Here is a 22,881-nt window from a genome sequence, read left to right as displayed (position 1 = left end):
TGCCAACTATGAGCGCTGTTTGTATGGAGTTCCGACGTTCTCTCCGTGACCTGCGTTGGTTTTCTCCGGCTGCTTCGGTTTCCTCCTACACTCCAAAGACATTGTAGGCTAATTGGCTTTGATAAAATTGTAAATTGTCCCAAGTACGATAGTGTTAAGTGTACGGGGATCGCTGGTCGACCGCGGATCAGTGGGCCGAAGGGGCTGTTTCCATGCTGATTCTCTAAACTAAACTTTAGAGCTGATATCGTCTGCACTGTAATTAGTTGACAGGAAAAACAAACTATCTTTGCTTTTTTGAGGTGACACATGATGTACTGCAGGAATCAATCAGCTATTTGTAAAAAAGGAATACTTAAAAAAGGAAATATACCTCCCGCAGACAGAATGCAATGAAAATTTATCAGACTGGTTGCTGATGTTGTTGGTAGAGAGACTGGATTAAATAGGCCTTTGATCATTGGAATTTTGAAGAATGGTAGGTACATCACTGAAACATACAGAATTTTGGCAAGGCCAGACTGACAAATGCGGAGATGTTTCTCATGATTGGATAGTCTAGAATGGGAGATCACAATCTCTTTGAGACTGCAAAGAAGAGACATTTCTTCATTTAGAGAATGGTAAATCTGTGGAATTCTCCACCACAAAAGGTGGAGACCAAATGGCCACAAGAGATATCAATCAGTATGGACAGGAATATGTCGTCCAGATGGAGTATCAGCTGTTAAATGAGAGAGTACGTTCAAAGAGGTAAATGGCCTTCTCCTATTCCTATTTTCTGTTTCTATGTATGCAAACAAGACAGAAACACAACTTAAAATCGAGCAGTGCAAGACAGAGGAAAACCATTTTTGTCAAAATGAGGTTTTAGTTTCAATTGTGTTGATATTAAATTTACAAACTTTTGCTCTCACAGCAATTTTCAGAAGATTTTTAGATGTTTAATTCAACTTACTTCATCAGAGGCAGAACGCAGACACTGAACAGCAGCCTGTTTCTTCATTTCCTCAAGACTCAGATCTGAACACTTCTTTTTCCCTTTTCCCCATTTCTTGGATGTTCCTTTCTCCCAACCCAAAAAGATGTCATTTTCCTGTTTCATAAAATCAGAATGGGAGAATTAGTTTCTGGAAAAACCCATCATGTTAAAATTCCAAGTGCAGCTTGTTAATATTACAAAAAATAAATTAAAGAGGCCTGGATGGTGGTTGCTCTGATAGTGCCTTTCCAGAGCAAAAAGATTCAATTTGGATTAGGAAGTAACAAAATGCTACATAAAGATTCACCAAAATATCATTTGGATACTTCGTTATAGAAACATAGAAAATAGGTGCAGGAGTAGGCCCACGGCTGATCATCCAAAATCACTACCCCGTTCTGGCTTTTTCCCCATATCCCTTGATTCCCTCAGCCCTAAGAGCTAAATTTAACTCTCTCTTGAAAGTGATTCCTGGTGATTATGTGATACATTAACTTTGAAAACAATATTTTGCACCATCAGAGTGGGGAATACAGTGCAAGCAATTAAATTACGTTATTCCAGAAGTAGTTGTTAATGGATAATTAGTGTCACTCCATAATGAAACTAGGTTTCATTAGTTTGTAATGGAAGGAACTTGCATGCAAGGATAAGTTTTATATCTGCGCAGGATCACTTCGCCACCTCCACTGACTCACTAAACTTTTTCTCCCCTCCATGAGGACCAGCATACAGCCAACCCCATAATCACGACATAATTCCGAGCCTACATATCTTCGAGGCAGCACCCAATTTTATACAGCACCCAACCACTATCATTTTATTCCCCACTACCACCATAATACAACTACCTACCCACCTGTAATGCTATTTATGTTCATGTACAGTGCGCTCTCCATATTGTTTGGGACAAAGACCCATCATTTATTTATTTGCCTCTGTACTCCACAATTTGAGATTTGTAATAGAAAAAAAGTCACATGTTGTGTCAAGTGCACATTGTCAGATTTTATTAAAGGCTATTTTTACACATTTTGGTTTCACCATGTAGAAATTACAGCTGTGTTTATACATAGTTCCCCCCCCTCCCCCCTGCCCCCCCTCCCCTCCCCCTCCCCCTCCCCCCCCATTTCAGGGTACCATAATGTTTAGGACACATGGCTTCACAGGTGTTTGTTATTGCTCAGGTGTGTTTAATTGCCTCCTTAATGCAGGCACAAGAGAGCTCTCAGCATCTAATCTTCCGTCCAATCTTTCCATCACCGTTGGAAACTTTTATTGCTGTTTATCAACATGAGGACAAAAGTCGTGCCAATGAAAGTCAAAGAAGACATTATTAGAAACAAGAATAAACTGAGAGACATCAGCCAAACCTTAGGCTTACCAAAATCAACTGTTTGGACATCATTAAGAAGAAAGAGAGTACTGGTGAGCTGACTAATCGCAAAGGGACTGGCAGGTCATGGAAGATTTCCATAGCTGATGGCAGAAGAATTGTGTCCCAAACATTATGGTGCCCTGAAATGCGGGGAGGGGGGGACAGACTATGTATAAACACTGCTGTGATTTCTACATGGTGAAACCAAAATGTATAAAAATTGCCTTTATTAAAATCTGACAATGTGTACTTTAACCACATGTGATTTCTTTCTATTACAAATCTCAAATTGTGGAGCACAGACGCAAATAAATAAATAATGGGTCTTTGTCCCAAAATTTATGGAGGGCACTGTATATGCTCCAAGGGCCATCAGCACTCCACAGCAGTTAAAGCAGGAGAAGACTTGGAAGGTATGCAACGACCTTTCGACCAAGCCAAGTGAAGACTTTCTGAGCTTCCCATTATTACAAAGATAAGTCCACAACCTCACTGGCTGTGGGCCCATCCGATTAAAATTGCTTTTTTTAAATGACTGTGATAGTATTTTTTTTTAAAGACAGAGTTATGAATTTTGTAGGATGCATATTGGAAGGGAAGCTATTGAATTTTGAATTTATAGGTAATCCATGCAAAGATTAAACATAACCACGCGGAAAATTTCCGCCAAATTCAGAAGGGCTGGGAGGTCTGTTAAGGGCTGGGAGGTCTGTTAAGAACATGACCCTTCACTGTCCAAGAAGGCAACGTATGATTGCCACAAGGCTATCATGGATCTCAATCCCTACTGGACAATAGATCTAACATTGACTGTAACAAAACGCTTTGAAAGATTGGCAATGGCCCACATTTGTATCAGGAGGTAGTGCTCTTTACAGAAAGTAGAAAGGGGTTAGAACAGATGTGGAAGATGTGAATGGAGCTGGGCTCACGTTGCAAGTGGCGGAAATGTCAGAGAATGAGTTGTTTGATGCAGAGGGTGTTGGGAGCAGAACTGCGGGATACAGAGGCAACAAGGGTGAGGGATCCATTCACGGCCACATGGGAAAAACACATTTATTAAATCTTCTTGTGTTCACTCTATTTACTGGTGTTGGCACTTTTAGGAAGCTGTGGACTTGGACTCTAAAATCCCTCTGTACGTCAATACTGGTCCAACTATTTACTGTATACTTTCCCATGCATTTGACTTTGCTAAGTGTAACACCTCACACTTGCTTGGAATAAACTCCAACTGTCATTTCTCATATTCATAGTGTGTATCCTTTGCCAGCCTTCTCCACTGTTCGCAACTCAACCATTTTTGTGTCGTCTGCAAACTTACTACCAACTCATCTACATTTTCGTCCAAGTCACCTATATTACAAACAACAGAGGTCTCAGTACCGATCCTTGCTGGTACTGGATAGACTAGGCTTGTACTCGCTGGAATTTAGAAGACTGAGGGGGGATCTTATAGAAACATATAAAATTCTTAAGGGGTTGGAGAGGCTAGATGCGGGAAGATTGTTCCCGATGTTGGGGGAGTCCAGAACCAGGGGTCACAGCTTAAGGATAAGGGGGAAATCTTTTAGGACCGAGATGAGAAAACATTTCTTCACACAGAGAGTGGTGAGTCTGTGGAATTCTCTGCCACAGAAGGTAGTTGAGGCCAGTTCATTGGCTATATTTAAGAGGGAGTTAGATGTGGCCCTTGTGCCTAAAGGGATCAGGAGGTATGGAGAGAAGGCAGGTACAGGTTACTGAGCTGGATGATCAGTCATGATCATATTGAATGGCGGTGCAGGCTCGAAGGGCCGAATGGCCTACTCCTGCACCTATTTTTTATGTTTCTATGTTTCTATGTAACACCACTCTTCACAGACCTTCAGCCAGAATAACACCTTTCCACCACAACATCTTTTATGGGTAAACCGATTCTGAATTAAACTACCAAGTCACCGTGGAACACATGTATTTAATCTTCTCGATCAGCCAACTATGAAGGACCTTGTAAAATGCCTTAATAAAGTTGGATGCAAGAGACTGCAAAATGCTGGAATCTTGGGGAAAAAAACAAAGTGCTTGAGGAACTCAACAGGTCAGCAGCATCTGTGGACGTAATGGACAAATGACGTTTTGGGTTGGGATCCTCCTATAGAAGGATCCTGACTTGAAACATTACCTATCCATTCCCTCCAAAGATGTTGCCTGACCCATTGTGTTCCTCCAAAACTTTGTTTCTTGCAGCACTAAAGGCTATGTAGACAACATCCACTGTCCTACCTTTATCAATCACTTTTGTGACCTCCAAAACTCAAATCAAGTTTGTAAGACATTACCTGCTCTGCACATAGCCTTGCTGACTGTCCCTAATTAGCCATTCTCTTTGGAATGAGAGTGAATCCAATCCCTAAGAAATTAAGGAACTCAGCAAGTCAATTGGCTTCTGTGGAGGCAAATCGTGCAAGTCAACCTGATGCAGGGTCTCGACCAAAATCATTGACATACTCAAGTTCAGTTTTTGTTCCCGATTTCAGCATCTGCAATCTTTTTTTTTCAGAATGCAATAGCTAATCAAGGGTTACGTATTTTGCAGAGTGTGACTCACCTCCAAAAATTTGTAATTAATTAGATTAAAAATTGCCATTGGATTGGATGGATGTGCACAGCTACAAGAACGTTCAAGACACTTGATCTAATCCATAACAAAGCATTCTACATGATCTGGACCCCTATCCACCATCTTAAACATAAACTTCTTCCACCCATGATCATGTTATTGCATTGCCGATCAAATGCATTGCTGCAATTCAAAGTTTCCATGGTAACACCTTTCCAGCCTCACAACTTCCAATCTAAAGAAGACCATGGACAATAAATGTGCTGAACTTTCATCCACTTTGATTTAAAAATAGATTGTCATTTGTTTATTGACCATGGGTAAAAATTCTAAAATTCCCATCCTAATAGCACCACAGGCTTGGATAGAGTGGATGTGGTGAGGATGTTTCCACTCGTGGGAGAGCTTAGGATTACAGGTCATAGCCTCAGAATTAAAGGACATTCCTTTAGAATTGAGATGAGGAAGAATTTCTTTAGTTAGTGGGTGGTGAATCAGTAGAAATCTTTGCCACAGAAGGCAGTGGAGGCCGTCAATGGATATTTTTAAGGCAGAGATAGATAGATTCTTGATTAGTGCGGGTGTCAGGGGTTGACGGGAGGAGGTAGGAGAATGGGGTTAGGAGGAAGAGATAGATTAGCCATATTCAATGGCAGAGCAGCTATGATGGGCTGAATGCCTGAATTCTGCTCCCATCGCTTATTAAAGGTCCATTCACCACACATATTGCAGTGCCTGAATTCAGAAACGCATCAACATATTTTCAAGGACAATCGGCCCTAGCCTTGCCATCAATATTTACATGCTGAATTTTGGAGGCAACAAAATTGTTTTTAATGATTGTCCAATAAAATCAAAATGAAGAACAAAAATTATAAGTATAGGATTACAGATTATGCTTACAATTATAAATATAAGATAAAAGATATATCTTTTCATATCACTAACAAGGTTACCAAGAAGACCTTTGTTTCCAGGTGGAACCAGAGTTGAAAACAGGAACAACATCCAACCCTTTGACCAAATTCCCCCTTCAAATGCACATACTTTCAGTTTGGCACCCATTTTTTCCCTTTTGCATCTGATAGGTATTTTGACGCTTTTATTCTTAAATTAAAATGGAGGATATTAATGCACACTCCTTTCCTTATTTGCATCTTCTAACATAAGGAATTGCGAGGAAAGGCAAACAGCAACAAGTTATTCCCAACAGGATATTCCATTTCTAAGATATATACCAGTTCGGGATGCATTCTGCAAGTGCATAAAGAGAGAGAAAGAGAGAAACATTTCTACAAAGATTGAGCAATATCCAAATGGTCAAGTAAATTTAATTAGAAAAGAATATGGAGATAATTCAAGAAACATTTGGCGAACTGGTTAGGAGGAATCCAAAAAAGTATGTGGTCCAGCATATCTGACTTCTGTGATATTTTTATTTCTATTATGATGTGACACAATTGCCAATATCAGCCACCTCAACTATGGGGTGAATTCAGACAATTGGCATGAAAATGGGTGCAAGCAAACATTCTTGAATGCTAGGCCGGATGAATGGAAATAAAGATTCTTGTGAAGCATTTGGTTTACATTAAATTAAGACATTTATCATAGAGACATTTAGGCTTTGGCATTTTGCATAAGAGTTTCACCTTTCCGTGGACACCTAGCCAATATTTAACTGCTGAAAGCCACAGAGTTGTTGTTCAAGAGCTTTCAACTAATAATTGTCATCTCTCTGCCTGATTCTTGTCCAAATATCCAATGAATATAACAAGAAATATGACTGGAATAGAATGACATGGCTTAATTTACTGATTTCCATTAACTATTTTGAACTTCCTGCAATCACTTCTGTTTAGTTTATTATAGTGAAATCAGTCTACAATATACCAAATATCACCCATAACTGCATTGAATCAATATTGCTATATTAAAGATAATTTTATTTCATAGGAACAATAGGTCATGCAAATAGTCATTCTTTGACCTCCTAAGTGAAGCAATATATTCTTAGACTTTAGGAGCACAAAGTAAGCATTTCATCCCTTGAAGCATATCCAGAATTCAATTACACCATTCTATCTTCATGCTTTGAGCCTTTAACTCAAAAGCAAAGACAAAACAATCAAATTCCAGTTTTGAGATTCTCAAAGGACTTCAGCTGCTTTTCGGGAGAGATTTCCAGATTTCTGATACTCTTGGATGAAGAAAATGACTGACAACTCAGAAACAGCTAAAGGAAGCTACCATTTACCCTCTGTACACACTGGCGAGCAATAAAGAAATATTCACTTGAATTTAGAAGGATGAGAGGGAATCTTATCGAAACGTATAAAATTATAAAAGGACTGGACAAGCTAGATGCAGGAAAAATGTTCCCAACGTTGGGGGAGTCCAGAACCAGGGGCCACAGTTGAAGAATAAAGGGGAGGATGTGAAAGTTGTGAATTTGTGGAATTCTCTGCCACAGAAGGCAGTGGAGGCCAATTCACTGGATGAATTTAAAAGAGAGTTAGATAGAGCTCCAGGGGCTAGTGGAATCAAGGGATATGGGGAAAAGGCAGGCACAGGTTACTGATTGTGGATGATCAGCCATGATCACAATGAATGGCGGTGCTGGCTCAAAGTGCCAAATAGCCTCCTCCTCCTCCTCCCCCATGTTTTCTATGTTTCTAAATTATTCTATAAAATAATACAATTTAATCAATTTATTTTTGCTGAAGAGATGCTGCAGAAACAATAAAATTATGGAAAATATGTACCTTAGGAAGCGCCTGTCATAGTAAAGAGAACATTATATTTAACACTACATATATTTTTATTTCACAACAAAAGCAGCCTAAACAAACTACTTGCTATTCTGAAATGAGACTCTGAAGTCAGGTCTCGATCCGAAACGTCACCCATTCCTTCTCTCCAGAGATGCTGCCTGTCCCCGCTGAGTTACTCCAGCATTTTGTGTCTACCGATTTAAACCAGCATCTGCAGTTCTTCCCTACACATTATAATTTATTAAATACATTAACAGTTACCATACGCACCTGTTCCTGCAAGTCGTAGTCATAACTGTCATGGAGCAGAAGACTAAGGACATAGCGAGTGTAGATCATGGCGTCGATCCCACATTTCTCCAACTCTTGTCCTAGCCAGGTCTGCACTGGACCCAAAGCTTGAAAGAGAGACATTTCAGGAGCAGAATCGAGCCCTTGGCAAGAGCTTGCGGATCCCTCAGATGGTGGGCCTTCCACAACAACTGCACAGGTTGGATGCGTGAAGGTAAGTTGTTGACATTCTTAAATCTTGCAGCATTTTCCTGACTGATATTGAAATATTATCTGGAGTTGTTCACTCCGGGTGGAATGGAAGACCAACTGCTTGGAGTACCATTTATGCAGGCTGCAAGTAGTCAATAGATGGAAATTTCACTCCACTGGCATGGCAGATGGCGATATAGGATCTCAAGTAGCAAAACACTCGCAGCGTGTTTGCACAATTTCAGATGCCTTTCATGGTGTTGTTGCTGTAGGGCTACTTGTTGTAGAGCCTGAAAAATATGATAAATATTGAGGTATTATTATTAAAAATTCCAAACGCTAGACCAATAATAATATAGTACCAATTATGATACCAATCATAAATCAGCATTGGCTGATTGGCTGAAATGACCAACTCCTGTGTATATTCTATGCAATCTTTAGTAATCTGGCAGTATTACTACCAACAACTGATCAACAATGTTCTTCACTTTAGCTGATTTAGTTTTAAGTACTACTAGACCAAGTGGACCCGTTGGGCCCAAACCTCTCCTGCATTGGTGCAGCACCCTCTCCTCCCCCACTCCCCCTCCCCACTCCATCCCCTTCAATCCCCCTTATCCTCCCTCCTCCCCATCCTCCCTACGAGATAGATTTAAACTTTAAAATGTGAATAACTTTAAAAATACAACACCGATTTCAATGAAACTTCTTCCATTAGCACCAAGGGGACGACGGTGAGTAAGGTGGGCCTAAAAGTGTCATGATATCATATACCGTTTTGGCTGTAGTTCAGGAACAAACAACCAAACAACAGTTTTAGTATATAGATTGTGAAAGACAAAATGGAACTAAGGTATCCAAACCTAATCAAGACGATAGAATGGAGTTTAAATGTCTTTAACAATTTCCATTCTTTTCCAACAAAATTCATATACTTTCGCTGTTTTCAATAAGAGTTGAATTTAAATGTGCTCTACCTAGCAGTTAAAAAAAAACCCTTTGTGCATCAGGTTAGGGTTACAAAAAAATTATAACATATTACAATGCACAGCAGATAGTATATGGAAAATATAGAATCTATGGTTGCATATCAATGTTCTAAAAATCATCCATGACACAACAGGCATAAGTAATTAACAATGTCTGATGCGGTTTGAAATTTTAAAACTGGTTTATTTCTTTCAAGTGCTGCACATCCAAGGTATGGTTTGATAGTCCATGTATTAACAAATGTGTAGAAAGGAACTGCAGATGCTGATTTACACCGACGATAGACTGAAGAGTAACTCAGAGGGACAGGCAGTATTTGAGAAGGAATGGGTGACGTTTCAGGTTGAGACCCTTCTTCAGACTGAGAGTCAGGGAAGAGGGATACCTAGAATTATGGAAGGGTGTGTTTTACCCAAAGGGGATGATGATCAAGGACAATATAGAATGGTTTAATGTTAGCTGAGGGAAAGGTAACAACAAGACGTACAAATAGTAAAATTTAGTCAGTAGGGCAGTGAAACTTGTCAGAGAACTAGGATGGGGAGGGGCGGAGATAGAGGGAAAGTAAGAGTTACTTGAAGTTAGAGAAATCAATACTCGTACCACTGGGTTGTAAGCTGCCCAAGCAAAATGTGAGGTGCTGTTCCTCCAATTTGCTTTGGGCCTCACTCTGATTGTGGAGGAAGCCCAGAACAGAAAGGTCAGTATGGGAATGGGAGGGGAAATTAAAGTGTTTAGCAACCATGAGATCACATCGACCTAGGTGGACTGAGCGAAACGATCGTCGAGCCTGCACTTGGTCTCGCCTATATATAGGAGTCCTGGGGTTTTAGAGAAAAAACAGTCAAGAATACCATGGATGTTTTGTAACAAATGAAGCAGATACATCAGAATTTTAAAAAATCCGCTATTTAGTGTCTGGCATCCTACTTCGAGCTACCCTCCGCGGTGCTTGATTTAATGATATCAGTCTTAGAAGTCACAAATACTTACCCACTTCCTACCAGGAAAAAATACATCCTCTGGGGGTAGACAATACTGGGCTGGGAAACTGATGAAAACCCCTGCCCTCCACTGGAAAATCCCAGCAATGGATTGCTCCAATGGATTGGAGTGGACTAGTTTTAACTGCGAGGGCTGTTGTTGGAAAGCTATGGGCAAGTAGTGTGGACAATCAGCACTTAAAAATGGGCCTAGCGTGCACTCCAGTGGGCATGGTGGATACAAGCTATTGCTTGGAACTAGAAACACTTGTTCCATGTGTTGCAAGCTCCGCTAGATCTTAAGGTCTCTCTCTATTGGATGTGATGGAAACTGCTATCACTCACTCTCTGTTTGCCTGCATTGCCCACCCCTGCCCAGAGATTTCTCTGTAATAACAAGCTCTACAGGTAGCCTCTTCACACTGATCCATAGGATAATTCGTCATTGAACTTGCACAGTGGGGGAAAACGGGGGATGACGAATGAGCAGTTGCTGGGATACTTTAATTCTGTTTCTTGGCATCCTACATCGTAATGTGAAGTTTGGTGCACCGCGATAAAATTGCACGCATTACAGCAGAGGGAGTACCTGTGTTTGTACCTCTCCTCAACTGTGCTTGTTCTCTTCCTGGAGTTGAAAGATAACTTAGTTAACAAGTACATCAAATGCAAGTGCATCAAATGCAAAAGGTAAGTGTGAGCTTTCCCCACATTCAAAGAATTGTATTGGCATACTTCCTTATTCATTTAACTTTAACGTTTGCCTTCGTCAATCAGGGAATTGAGTACAAGAGTCAGGAAACTATGTTGCAGGTTTATAGGACTTTGGTTAGGCCACATTTGGAGTATTGCATACAGTTCTGGTCATCCCTTTGCAGAAGGATGTGGAGACTTTAGAGCAAAGGAAGGTAGACCACTTTAATCAATATTCCTGCTTCAATTTAACAACCTTCCTTTCAGACTTAAAGTAGAGAACGAGCCTGAGAAAAATACATGTTTGTTTTTAGGTTTGCAGCATACACTTCTTCCAAACAAGCAGAGAGAGTTTGCCAAAGATGGCAAGGGCTTTTCTAATTGTTACATAAATAAAACATTTTTACAAAAACGTCCATCAAGTTTAAATGAGCTGCTAAAAATTCAATCAAGACCAAACTATATTTTTTAATACCATAGTGAACTTCAGATAATGCATCAGAGAGCTTGCTCACACGATCCTGCAATTCATCAGAAAGAAAAAGTACATGGGGCTCAGGTGACCCAAAAAGCAGGCTAAGCTCGAACTTGTATTTGACAAATTAGCTTATTCTTTCAAGTCAAGTCAAGTCAAGCCAAGTCAATTTTATTTGTATAGCACATTTAAATACAACCCACATTGACCAAAGTGCTGTACATCAGTTCAGGTACTAAGAACAAACATACAATGGCACACAAACATAACAGCACATACATAAACAGTTCACAGCGGCCCCTCAGAGGGCCTCAAACGCGAGGGAGTAGAAATAGGTTTTGAGCCTGGACTTAAAGGAGTCGATGGAGGGGGCAGTTCTGATGGGGAGAAGGGTGCTGTTCCACAGTCTAGGAGCTGCAACCGCAAAAGCGCGGTCACCCCTGAGCTTAAGCCTAGACCGCGGGATAGTGAGTAGCCCCAAGTCGGCCGACCTGAGGGACCTGGAGATAGAGTGGTGAGTTAGAAGATTTTTGATATTGGGGGGGGGGGGGGGGAAGCCTGTTTAGGGCTTTATATGTGAATAGGAGCTTGAAGTTGATTCTGTACTGTACTGGGAGCCAGTGGAGAGAGGCCAGAATCGGGGTGATGTGGTCCCTTTTACGGGTACCCTTCAGGAGTCTCGCTGCGGCGTTTTGGACCAATTGCAGGCGGGACAGGGATGATTGGCTGCTCCCTGTGTATAGGGAGTTGCAGTCGTCTAGGCAGGAGGAAATGAATGCGTGGATGATTTTTTCAATGTCATCAAATTGGAGGAATGGTTTGATTTTAGCTCTGGTACGAAGCTGGCTTTTACCACAGTGTTGACTTGCTTGTCAAACTTTAATGCAGAGTCAAATATCATGCCAAGGTTTTTGACATGCGGTTTGACTTGGGAGGATAGGCTTCCAAAGCTGCCGGTTATCGTTTTTAATGGAGTCGGGGGTGGGGGGCGAATAGGATGACCTCAGACTTGCTCTCGTTTAGTTGAAGGAAGTTCTGTGCCATCCAACATTTTATGTCCTCAAGGTAGTGCATGAGGCTGATTAAATTTGACCGGTTGTTGGGTTTCAGGGGGGGATACAGCTGTGTGTGTTATCCGCATAGCAGTGGAAGGAAATGCCGTGCCTTTGAATGATTTGGCCGAGGGGGAGCATGTACAGAGAGAAGAGAATGGGGCCTAGGATAGAGCCTTGTGAACCTCGCAGGAGAGGCTAGCTGGGGAAGAGGAATAATTGCCTTTGAATAATTTCTCTTCTTTGAAGAGGAGATCCTGAACAGTCAGCTGGGTGCCATGTCTTCTTCTGTGAAATTGCCTGTTCATGAGCAAGCTGGTCCACCCTTGATTAGTTGACAAGATTAATCATTTTACTTGATGAGCACAGACCATATTTCAAATCCAGCATGCAGACCATTGCTTCTTCCTAGTGTCAATGCTGAACATATATATTTTATTTTCAATGGTTATTTGAATATGTGCTTTCTCCCATGAGATTCCTTGAATTGTGAGGGCATCTAATGTGCACAACCAATTTTGAAGAGGATGACATAGATGTCATTCCAGCTAACCAGGTTGAAGATCTTGCTGAAGGTCAACAAGAGCTACATAACAGATCTCTTTTGTTCAAGATTTCAAGATCAATTTATTGTCGCATGTACCAGTTAAGGTACAGTGAAATTTGAGTTACCATGCTTGATTCCCTCAATGTAAGTGTCTTGATATTGTGTCATGAAGCATCATTTATTTTTTTTAAATCGTTAAATGTTATTTTCATACTAGTTGCTTTACTTTTGCAACTTCCCTTTATTTCTTCCGGAAATACATCTAGTTGATACCTTGATCATTACAGTTCGAGTCATGGCAAATATAGTACTGGTCAAACAGTACATAAATTTATTTTAAAAAATATACAAAGTGTTGGAGAAAACTCAGTGGACCAGGCAGCATCTCTGGAAAACATGGACAGGTGACATTTCAGGTCGGGACTCTTCCCCAAACTGATTGCAGGGTTGGGGGCGGGAAAGAAAGCTGGAAGAGAGTTGTTGTTGTTGTTGTTCGTCCTTCGGGTTCGAAGATGACCATGACTTCACTTTCAGTTGGAAGATTGGTGACTGTGGGTCCGGAAGTGACTGGTGAGGCCAATCCGGGCCGAAGGCACGCCCACACGTAGGACACAAGTGGATGGGTGCTGCTGTGGGAATGGAGGTAGCCCGGGCCTTGCGCGCGGTGCGTTTCCTCTGGGCCTCTGCAGTAGGGGCAAGACAAAGAGAGTAGGGGCAAGACAAAGCCTGACAAATAATAGGTTCATGCAGGTAAGGTTTTTTTTAAATAGGCAGATGGTGGACAAAGGCCAGAGATGAAAATATGGAAGGTGTGAGACAAAAAATTGAAGAGTTGTGAATTGTGAGGCAGGAGGAAGGAATGTAGGCAGAAGGGAATGGGGAAGGTTGCATGGGAAGAAGGGAGAAGGGAAGGGTTTTGTAATAACCTAAAATTGGATCATTCAATGATCACCTTGTTGGGTTGTGAACTTCCTAAGCGGAATATGAGGGATTGTTCCTCTAGTTTGCGAGTGGCCTCACTCTGGCAATGGAGGAGGTCCAGGACAGAAAGATCATTATGGTAATGGAAAAGGAGTTAAAATGGTCAGCAACTGGGAGATCCAACAGGCCTTGGTGGATTGAGCGCACGTGTTCGGCGAAAAGGTTACCTATGTACAGGAGGCCACATTGGGATGCATTAGGTGAAGATAGAGGAGATGCAGTGAACCTCTGTTGCAGCTGGAAGGACTGCTGGGGTCCATGGATGGGGGTGAGTGAGGAAGTATAGGGACAGGTGTTACATCTCCTGCAGTTGCGGGGGAAGGTACCCGAGGAGGAGATGGTATGTGTAGGAAGAGATAAGTGAACCAAGGAGCGGCGGAGGGAACGGTCTCTGCGGAAGGTTGGAAAGGGTTGAGATGGGAAGATGTGACTGGTGCTGGGATCACTTTGAAGGCGACGTAAATGTCAGAGGATAATGTGTTGGATGCGGAAGGAGCTGAAAGGACAAGGGGAACTGTATCCTTATTCCACCTGGGAGGATGGACAGTTAGAGCAAAACCACAAAACACAGAGGAGACACAGGTGAGGGATCCATCCATGACAGTAGGGGAGAAACCATGTTTACTAAACAATGAGGACATTTCAGATGTTCTGGAATGGAAAGCCTCATGCTGGGAGCAGATGCGGTGGAAACTGAAAAAATTGAGAGCAGGGGATAATGTCTTTGCAAGCGGCAAGGTGGGAGAAAGTGGTCCAGAGATACATGGGTTTTCGTCCATATTTATTGTTGTGAGGCAAATGAAAATTCCAATTTACTTAAACTTTATTTAAGCTTTAAGCAACTCATTTCCGTAATACATATCTTCAAAGCGTCTAGAAATTATCGCTGATTCCGCAGGCCTCGCCCGCCCGAGAGTCCCGCACATGCGCACACTTCATTCTCCCCTCCTATTTATAAGTTGAGATGGTCAGGGGGTTTAGTATGTCTTGATGACCGTCGCAGCACTGGAGCATCAGGAGATAATGGTGTTTCAATAGCCGGTGGTACATATATTGCTTGGTCATCAACTTCACTCATATTGTTATTTACATTTTCAATTTTAGAATTACTTATAGAAGTTTTCATAGGGGATGATGGGAATGTTGAAGGACGTTCTCGATGAATATTATCAAGGAGTGATGGAGCTGATGGAGAAGATGGACATGGTGCAAGGTCACGAAGTGAGATGGTTGACTGACGTCCATCCTGACACTTGATAGTTGCATAAGAAGGGTTGACATCAGTCAGTTCAACTTCATCAACAAAGGGCTCATTCTTATTTGATCGGACATATCGACGAAGCAACACAGGCCCAGGGCTAGTCAACCATGATGGCAGAGAAGTACCACTAGAAGAACGCCGTTTGAAGTTATAGAACCGCTCATGTGGAGTAGTATTGGTAGCAGTTGACAGTAGAGATCTGATGGAGTGTAATTCATCTGGTAGAACACATTCCCACTGCCAATCTGGTATGTCGTTTGACTTTAAAGCCAGTTTCACTGCTTTCCAAATGATTCCGTTATACCTCTCAACCTGACCATTTCCAATAGGATGATATGGTGTTGTTTTACTTGTTGCAATTCCTCTATTAGAAAGGTAGTCCTTTAAATCTTTTGACATGAATGAGGTGCCCCTATCAGAATGTATGTAACTTGGAAATCCACAGAATGAAACACAGTTGATCTAAACATTTGATAACCGTAGCAGCTGACATATTTGGACAAGGAAAGGCAAATGGAAACCTCGAATATTCATCAACTTTGGTAAGTATATAAACATTTTGAGAGGAGGATGGTAAAGGCCCTTTGAAGTCAATACTCAAACGTTCCATAGGTTGAGTAGCTTTGATTAATCTTCCTTCTTCAGGACGGAAAAACCTTGGTTTTAATTCAACACAGATTCTACATGAAGCACACGTCATCTTCACATCTTCTGTAGAGAAAGGCAAGTTTTTGGAACGAACATAGTGTAACATACGAGTGACTCCAGGATGACACAGCCCATTGTGAAGATCAGTGAGTGCAGAAGAATGAACAGAGGCACAAAATGCTCGAGTTAATGCATCCGGAGCAACATTATCCTTACCAGGGCGGTACTCAATTGAATAACTATATGCAGATAATTCAATCCTCCATTCACGAATTTTACTGTTTTTAATCTTCGTTCGCTTCCGATTATTTAGCATAAAAGCTACTGAACACTGATCTGTTATCAAAGTGAAGTGCTGGCGAGCAAGGAAATGACTCCATTTTCTCACTGCTTCAATAATTGCTGTAGCTTCCTTTTCGACGGGTGGGTAATGCAATTCACTACCTTGGAGAGTACGAGACATGAAAGCCACTGGTCGTCCTCCTTGATTTAATGTTGCTGATACTGCTAAATCAGAGGCATCACATTCAACAACAAAGGGGAGATCCTCATCGATGGCGTGTAATGTCGCAGATTCTAATTGTTTCTTTAAAGAAGTAAAGGCACCAATTGCTGTAGAGTCAAGGGGGAAAGATTTTGCTCTAATCAAAGGTTGAATTTTGTCAGAGAAATTTGTTATCCATTTAGCATAATATGCAAACATGCCAAGAACCCTTCGTAGAGAGTTTAATGTAGCTGGAACAGGTATCTCTTGGAGTGGGCGGAGTCTTTCTGGATCAGGCTTGATCATATCATTTCCAACCCAATAACCAAGAATATTCATATCATATATATACAGCCGGAAACAGGCCTTTTCGGCCCTCCAAGTCCGTGCCGCCCAGCGATCCCCGCACATTAACACTATCCTACACCCACTAGGGACAATTTTTACATTTACCCAGCCAATTAACCTACATACCTGTACGTCTTTGGAGTGTGGGAGGAAACCGAAGATCTCGGAGAAAACCCACGCAGGTCACGGGGAGAACGTACAAACTCCTTACAGTGCAGCACCCGTAGTCAGGATCGAACCTGAGTCTCCGGCGCTGCATTCGCTGTAAAGCAGCAACTCTACCGCTGCGCCACCGTGCCGCCCGGTGATGACACTGATATTATTGACTTAGCCTCATTTAATGTTAGATTTTTAGAATGTACAACTTCTAAAAACCGTTGTACATTTTTGTCATGTTCAGCTTGGTCTTTTCCTGCAATAGTTATATTATCAAGATAAGGGAAAGTATCTTTAAGGTTTTCCTGTTCAACAAGTTTGTCCATCTCTCTCTGAAAAACTGCCACACCATTAATTACACCAAAAGGAACTCTGCAGTAGTGGTATAATTTTCCATTTGCTTCAAACGCAGTGTATTTCTTTTCTGATTCTTTCAAAGGAATTTGGTAGTAAGCACTTTTTAGGTCAAAAGTAGAGAATACCTTATACTTAGCTAATGTATTGATAATATCTATACGAGGTAATGGATATGCGTCAAGCTCCGTGAACTGGTTTATAGTTTGAGCGTAATCAATGCAGAGTCTCTTTCTATGTCTCTCCAAGGGGTCCTTAACCACGACAACTTGTGCCCTCCAAGGGGAAGAGCTGGGCTCTATGATCCCTTCTCGTAAAAGATTAGTTACTTCTGTGGCGATAAAGTTTTTGTCATCCTTACTAAAATGTCTTGATTTTGTAGCAATTGGCTTGCACTTAGAAGATAAATTAGTGAATAATGAAGGATATTCAACAGATGCAGCAGAAAAAACTCACAATACTGGTGGCTTTGACAATACAAGATCAGGCATAGTTCCTTCATACATTATTTGAAGTGATCTGTGCTGTTTCTGAAAATCCTGACCTAGAATTACATCGCTACACAAATTTTCCATAATACCAAGACATACGGATTTATAACTAGTTTTGTTCAGAATAAAGTCTACAATACAAGATCCAATAATTTGAGCATTGAGAGATGTCAGAGCCATCGAGATTTCTCTATTTGAAGGAATTACAGTTAGATTTAGTCGAGACACAACTTGTTCATTTATAAAATTATCTGAACTGCCAGAATCAAGTAGTACATTAAGTGTATGGCGATTGATGGATACCATTGTAGCTGCTTGAGACAAGCTCTGAGGAAATGCAGCTGTAATTGCACATAGAGAAGGCATATACATGGCAGCAGTCACACTTTTAGTAGTTGCTTTGGACTTGCATACTCTAGAATAATGTCCCTTCTTGCCACAACTATTACAAGTTGCCTCTCGAGCAGGACATATCTCTCTATTATGAATATTACCCCCGCAAAAGTAACACTTCCTTTTTGGATAAGTATATGCTGCAGCAAGGGCACATTTATCAGTAGAAATTGTTTCAGCTTGCTCCATGTTAGTACTTGGGTGAGATTCTTTTGTAGTAGTTGCAGCAGAATACACATTAGATGAGCCATAAGCATCTGAATTTCTCTGAGCCAAGTCTAATGAGTAAGCTTGATTGTAAGCTGACTGTAAATCCAAGGTTTTGTTTTCTAATAGTCTCTGTCGTATTAAAGGCGATGCCAAACCATTGATAAACGAGTCTCGAATAAGTTCCTGTCGATATTGATCAGCTGTAACTGCTTTGAAGGCAGTCTTTACTAAGTCTTTGAAGTTCTTGTAAAAACTCATCAAGTGACTCACCAGGTTTTTGTTTAGGAATAGCAAGGAGGTGTCGAGCAAATATTACATTGGGTGTCTTAACGAAGAGTCTGCTTAGTACATCAATAGCAGAATCATAAGTTGTACATTCCTCTATGTAATCATATATATCGTAAGAGACAGAGCTTATTAATGTCCTGAATTTGTCTGGTGCATTGTCGCCACACTCATCAAAGAAGTTATTTAGTGTACGAAGCCAGTGCTTCCATTCCTTTGCTGCAGTAGGTGAGTTGGGATCCAGATCCAAGCGTTGTGGTTTCAATAGTTTCTCCATCTCGATGTCACACTGCTTAACTTCTGAGATTGAGTTGCTTAAATTGTTGTGAGGCAAATGAAAATTCCAATTTACTTAAACTTTATTTAAGCTTTAAGCAACTCATTTCCGTAATACATATCTTCAAAGCGTCTGGAAATTATCGCTGATTCCGTCCGCAGGCCTCGCCCGCCCGAGAGTCCCACACATGTGCACACTTCATTTATGTATCAAGTTCCTCTTTTATCATAAAGAAATTGCAAATATTTCCCCTCCCCCTACCATGCACATACACACACAATTATCTTTGACAGCTCTCATTTTTAAATATAAACTACATATGGAAAGTAGCACTGAACATATTTGCATATAATGCATTCCACAAACAAGATAGAAAGTTCAAATTCCAAATGAAAGGTAGACTTATATGGAATCATGGTTGCTGAGCATGTGCAGACAGCAGACAACATCTTGATAGCACTAAATGATCTATATATTACTGTAAATAATGAAATATTAGTGGAAGACAAAAACCATTAATAAGGAAAAGAAGCGGTTTTCAGAGAAAAACCGGGCACCAAGGAAATAGAATGGGTTCATACTAAAATAAGCAAGTGCACTCTTTCAAAATGAGTCAGTGTCATCCATCATAATAATTCATGTAGAACGTAATAAGATTCTATGATCTAGCCAGCGGACATCCCAAAAGCATGTATCACTTTGAGTTTAACTGTTAAGTACTTGAGTTGTCAAATTGTAATTGTGATACTGCACAAAATCATGCAAGTTATTCCACACAACTGCCTCATAAAGAGTATCAAAGGAAATTCTTTCAACTTGGGAACATCATGTGGCTCGAGTACAATTAGAGTACTTTCAAGTTTCTTAGAATAGGCCCCTACTTACTTCCCTGTACATTTCTATGATTCCAAGAAATGTTATACTGCCTTTTAATTGAACTTCATTTTGTGCTTATTTTATCTGCTTTCAATCAAATGAAACAAGCAAATGTCCTTGGCCCGTTACATAAAATGAAGGTCCGTATGCAATAAAATTATACTTTAGCAGAGATGTAGCAGAAAATAAAATTTCAGAGTAACACTGTTAAGAGAAGTCAATAGGAGATTTCTAATAAGTAAATCTGTATGAATGAATTCAGATAAATCTCCAAGACCAAGTAATTTTATTTTAAATTTGAGATAAAAATAGAGAATGCTCAAAATACTCAGAAAGTATAGTCAGCAAAACATTATCTGTGAAAAATGAAACCGAGTTAATATATCAGTAGAAGACTCCCACTGGGTGAGAGAGAAAAAACAAGTTAGCTTTAAATTGTCGTCATGGGAAATGTAGAGCAGAATGGGAATATGATTTTCACAGAAAACTGGATTTCTCAGTCTCCATCCTGAGGAGTAGGTCAATACCAATATCCACCATAAGCTAACCGACTCCTACATCTATCTCAATTAACTTACACCAAAGCCTTCTCCCAGGACTCCATTTTATTCTCCCAGTTCCTCTGCCTTTTTCCTCATCTGCTTAATGACATCTAAACAAGCGGCTCCAAGAAATCTTCTTTTAGCTGAGTCCAGTGATGAGGTCTAGAACTATGTGGTAGTAAAACCCGAGCTAGGCATTGGTCATCAGGCTTTTGTTGAATTTCCTTTTTTATAGTCCTGCTGTTTACAGCGTTCATCAGCTTAACAGATGGAGTGGCAGTTAGCTGGATTGGATTTGTCCTGCTTTTTGTGAACATGACATACATCTGCACATTTTTCCACATTTTGGATAGATACTACTTTTGTAACTATACTGGAATAGTTTGGCAAGTACTGGTACGCATGTCTTGAGTACTACAGCTAGGATGTTATCTGGTCCCTTAAATCTTTGCTATAGGCAATGTTCTTAGCGATTTCTTTATATCACATAAAATGAATCAAATTGGCTGGAGTCCAGCTTCTCTGATACAGTGCCCTCCATGTTTGGGACAAAGACGCATCATTTATTTATTTGCCTCTGTACTCCACAATTTGAGATTTGTAATAGAAAAAATCACATGTGGTTAAAGTGCACATTTTCAGATTTTAATAAAGGCCATTTTTATACATTTTGGTTTCACCACGTAGAAATTACAGCAGTGTTTATACATAGTCCCCCCATTTCAGGGCACCATAATGTTTGGGACACAGCAATGACATGTACATGAAAGTAGTGATGTTTAGTATTTCGTTGCATATCTTTGCATGCAATGACTGCTTGAAGTCTGCGACAGTTTGAGAATAAGGGGTAGGCCATTTAGAACGGAGATGAGGAAGAACTTTTTCAGTCAGAGGGTGGTGAAGGTGTGGAATTCTCTGCCTCAGAAGGCAGTGGAGGCCAGTTCGTTGGATGCTTTCAAGAGAGAGCTGGATAGAGCTCTTAAGGATAGCGGAGTGAGGGGGTATGGGGAGAAGGCAGGAACGGGGTACTGATTGATAGTGATCAGCCATGATCGCATTGAATGGCGGTGCTGGCTCGAAGGGCTGAATGGCCTACTCCTGCACCTATTGTCTATTGTCTATTCATGGACATCACCAGTTGCTGGGTGTCTTCTCTGGTGATGCTCTGCCAGGCCTGTATTGCAGCCATCTTTAGCTTATGCTTGTTTTGGGGGCTAGTCCCCTTCAGTTTTCTCTTCCATATATAAAAGGCATGCTCAATTGGGTTCAGATCAGGTGATTGACTTGGCCACTCAAACTATTTTTTAGCTTTGAAAAATTCCTTTGTTGCTTTAGCAGGATATTTGGGATCATTGTCTTGCTGTACAATGAACTGCCGGCCAATGGGTTTTGAGGCATTTGTTTGAACTTGAGCAGATAGGATGTGTCTATACACTTCAGAATTCATTATGCTACTACCATCAGCAGTTGTATCATCAATGAAGATAAGTGAGTCGGTACCTTCAGCAGACATAGGTGCCCAGGCCAGAACACCCCCACAACCGTGTTTCATAGCTGGTATGGTGGTATGCTTTGGATCTTGGGCAGTTCCTTCTCTCCTCCACACTTTGCTTTTGCCATCACTCTGATATAAGTTAATCTTTGTCTCATCTGTCCACAAGACCTTTTTCCAGAACTGTGATTGCTCTTTTAAGTACTTCTTGGGAACCTGTAACCTGGCCCCATAGCAGAAGCGTCCACGTCGCGGGGCTGGAAACTGGAAGTGTCCTGAGCTAATTCTGCTACCACCATCATCTATTGCAACATGTGATGGCTCCCACTGATTGTAGCATTGAAGCTTGCGTTCTTTTCAGGACGGACGATGACAGTGATCTCAACATTTGAAACATGGATGATGGGCACGAAAGAAGAACTGTAACCTGGCCATCCTTGGCATTCAGAATGGCAGGCAGTGGCGAGTGGAGTGCCGCATGACTCGGTGTTGGGGCCGCAACTGTTTACCATATATATTAATGATTTGGATGAAGGAATTAGAAGTAACACTAGCAAGTTTGCGGATGACACAAAGCTGGGTGGCAGTGTGAACTGCGAAAACGATGTTAGGAGGTTGCAGGGTGACCTGGACAGGTTGAGTGAGTGGGCAGATGCGTGGCAGATGCAGTATAATATAGATAAATGTGAGGTTATCCACTTTGGCGGCAAAAACAAGGAGGCAGATTATTATCTCAATGGTGTCAGGTTAGGTAAGGGGGAAGTGCACCGAGACCTGGGTGCCCTTGTACATCAGTCACTGAAAGTTGTCGTGCAGGTACAGCAGGCAGTGAAGAACGCTAATGGAATGTTGGCCTTCATAACGAGAGGATTTCAGTATCGGTTCTTCTGCAGTTGTGTAGGGCCCTGGTGAGACCACATCTGGAGTATTGTGTACAGTTTTGGTCTCCTAATTTGAGGAAGGACATCCTTGTAATTGAGGCAGTGCAGAGTAGGTTCACGAGATTGATCCCTGGGATGGCGAGACTGTCATATGAGGAAAGATTGAATAGGCTAGGCTTGTATTCACTGGAGTTTAGAAGGATGAGAGGGGATCTTATAAAACATATAAAATTATAAAAG

General features: G+C 41.1%; 1 protein-coding gene across 5 annotated transcripts in view; it reads right to left on the bottom strand.

Moving 5' to 3' along the window:
* The window catches only part of kiaa0232 (KIAA0232 ortholog), a 92,159-nt gene that overhangs the window by 41,604 nt on the left and 27,674 nt on the right, over positions 1 to 22,881 (bottom strand). For all 5 annotated transcript variants that reach the window (XM_078404501.1, XM_078404518.1, XM_078404527.1 and 2 more), the window contains exons 2-3: positions 8,007 to 8,509; positions 959 to 1,096 (exon numbers count right to left, since the gene is read on the bottom strand). In XM_078404501.1, coding sequence (XP_078260627.1) covers positions 959 to 1,096; positions 8,007 to 8,150 — 282 coding nt within the window. In that variant the 5' untranslated portion in view covers positions 8,151 to 8,509. The remainder of the gene's footprint in view (positions 1 to 958; positions 1,097 to 8,006; positions 8,510 to 22,881) is intronic.

This window comes from Rhinoraja longicauda, chromosome 1 (assembly GCF_053455715.1).
Source record: "Rhinoraja longicauda isolate Sanriku21f chromosome 1, sRhiLon1.1, whole genome shotgun sequence".
In the NCBI taxonomy this organism is placed as follows: Eukaryota; Metazoa; Chordata; class Chondrichthyes; order Rajiformes; family Arhynchobatidae; genus Rhinoraja; species Rhinoraja longicauda.
The sequence above is the reverse complement of the archived record's forward strand: the minus strand, read 5'-3'. Positions and strand labels throughout refer to the sequence as shown.